Genomic DNA, 2,500 nt, shown 5'->3' on the forward strand with positions numbered 1-2,500 from the left:
GTGTGTGTGTGTGTGTGTGTGTGTGTGTGTGTGTGTGTGTGTGTACTGTAGGAGGTGCAGCGTTGTACAGCGGATATGAAGATCACGTCAGAACACTCAAATCATCCAGACAACAAGCACAAGAACAGATATATTAACATTGTGGCATGTAAGTGCCTCTCTCCCTCCCTCTCTCCCTCCCTCTCTCCCCCTCTCTCTCCCTCTCTCTCTCTCCCTCCCTCCCTCCCTCCCTCTCTCCCTCCCTCTCTCCCCCCCTCTCTCCCTCTCTCTCTTTCCCCCTCTCTCCCTCTCTCTCTTTCTGATCACTTTCTATTCTCTCTGTTCTGTGCCATCCAGACGACCACAGTCGGGTGAAACTAAGACCGTTAGCTGGCAAGGACTCCAAACACAGCGACTACATCAACGCTAACTACGTAGATGTAAGTGTTGACCTCAATTCACACATGTGATCGCATGCATTCCTGAACGTGTGATCGCACACACTCACCTACTTGTGTGTGTGTGTGTGTGTGCGCGCGTGTGTGTATGCGTGTGTGTGTGTGTGTGTGTGTGTGTGTGTGTGTGTGTGTGTGTGTGTGCGTGTGTGCGTGTGTGTGTGTGTGTGTGTGTGTGCGTGCGCGTGTGTGTGTGTGTGTGTGTGTGTGTGTGTGCGTGCGCGTGTGTGTGTGTGTGTGTGTGCGTGCGCGTGTGTGTGTGTGTGTGTGTGTCTCCCAGGGCTACAACAAGCCCAAGGCGTACCTCGCTGCGCAGGGTCCACTCAAGTCCACGTTTGAGGACTTCTGGAGGATGGTGTGGGAGCAGAACACTGGCATCATCGTGATGATCACTAACCTGGTGGAGAAGGGCCGGGTGGGTGTGCCGTCCTCTTCTACAGTCACGTCCCCAGCACACAGACCCAACACCAGCACCACACTCTCCACATGAGTGTTTACAATGCCCCCACCACTTCTGGGATGTTACAAATATATGTACAAACATAAATAATATATTTAGAATATACTGTGTGTGTTCATGGGTACGGGTTTTTGTGTGTGTGTGTGTGTGTGTGTGTGTGTGTGTGTGTGTGTGTGTGTGTGTGTGTGTGTGTGTGTGTGTGTGTGCGTGCGTGTGTGTGTGCGGTACAGAGGAAGTGTGACCAGTACTGGCCGACGGAGAACAGTGAGGAGTACGGCAGCATGGTGGTGACTCTGAAGAGCAGTAAGGTTCATGCCTGCTACACCCTCCGCCGCTTCACCCTCCGCAACACCAAAGTTAAGAAGGTGAGGCCCTGTCTGCCTGTACCGCACACACACACACACACACACACACACACACACACACACACACACACACACACACACACCCGTCTCAATCCACTCTGATCCATTCAAAGTCCTCTGCAGCTGTGGGTTAGCTGGCCGAGACATGCTGGCTTCGGGCTGGGAGTGAACTTTGACGATAAGCTGATCTCTGGGTGGAGGTTCGGGTAAGCTGATCTCTGGGTGGAGGTTCGGGTAAGCTGATCTCTGGGTGGAGGTTCGGGTAAGCTGATCTCTGGGTGGAGGTTTGGGGAGAGTTTGGCCCGGGGCCAGCTGGTTCAGGAGAGGTGCACGTGCTCCGCTCTGCCACTGCAGAGGTGTGGGGGCCGTGGAGTGAGTCTGGAGACACAAACATGGGACGTGGAAATGAACTGGAAAGAGTCTCAAAGTCAGCCACTGCGGGAGGGTTGGAGCCCCGGGGGGTGGGTGGGGGCACCGCCCACACATGCACCAGTGCAGGCTCCATCTGCCACAGCCCCACAGCATACGCCGAAAGCAAAAGTCTAAAAACGGAATAAACATTTCACCCGAAGAGTGTAAAAAGATCCAAACAGCGTGAATGAAACATGGTTTTTATATGCTGCTAATTAAGCCTCTTCACACTTAAAGTGCGCGCAGATATTAAAACACGAGATTACAGAGGAGAGTTAAGCAGCTTTTTAGCGTGACATTGTCCCAGCATTCAGGGCTGTGAAGCTTTGCTATTAATCCTCTCTCACACCACACTCAGAGTTCAGCCAGCACCAACACCCAGTGCAGGCCATGACCTCTGACCTCTTTGTTATAAGAGAAGGGTGTCTGCTCATCCGACAATTATACGACAATGTGCATTGTGTTTGGAGAGGTTTGGATGTGGTTTCATAGAGCAGTTGTGTTGTGTGTGGTTGGGATTGTGTGTGTGTGTGTGTGTGTGTGTGTGTGTGTGTGTGTGTGTGTGTGTGTGTGTGTGTGTGTGTGTGTGTGTGTGTGTGTGCGTTTGTGTGTCTGAATGAGTAAAAGGTATGTGGGTGTGATTCTGTCTTTGAAGTCATTTAAAGTTTTGTATTTGTAATTGCGTGTGTGTGTGTGTGTGTGTGTGTGTGTGTGTGTGTGTGTGTGTATATGTCTGTGTGTGTATGTGCATGTGTGTGTGTGTGTGTGTGTGTGTGTGTGTGTGTGTGTGTGTGTGTGTGTGTGTGTGCAGGGTCAGAAGGGCAGTGTAA

General features: G+C 51.6%; 1 protein-coding gene across 1 annotated transcript in view; it reads left to right on the forward strand.

The window, feature by feature from the left end:
• The window catches only part of LOC143503274 (receptor-type tyrosine-protein phosphatase gamma), a 15,917-nt gene that overhangs the window by 3,671 nt on the left and 9,746 nt on the right, over positions 1 to 2,500 (forward strand). Inside the window, exons 2-6 of the mRNA XM_076995618.1 lie at positions 52 to 148; positions 337 to 419; positions 715 to 849; positions 1,125 to 1,259; positions 2,482 to 2,500. The exon at positions 2,482 to 2,500 is cut by the window's right edge and continues 154 nt beyond it. Of these exons, the coding sequence (XP_076851733.1) occupies positions 52 to 148; positions 337 to 419; positions 715 to 849; positions 1,125 to 1,259; positions 2,482 to 2,500 (469 nt within the window). The remainder of the gene's footprint in view (positions 1 to 51; positions 149 to 336; positions 420 to 714; positions 850 to 1,124; positions 1,260 to 2,481) is intronic.

Source organism: Brachyhypopomus gauderio, unplaced genomic scaffold (assembly GCF_052324685.1).
Source record: "Brachyhypopomus gauderio isolate BG-103 unplaced genomic scaffold, BGAUD_0.2 sc224, whole genome shotgun sequence".
In the NCBI taxonomy this organism is placed as follows: Eukaryota; Metazoa; Chordata; class Actinopteri; order Gymnotiformes; family Hypopomidae; genus Brachyhypopomus; species Brachyhypopomus gauderio.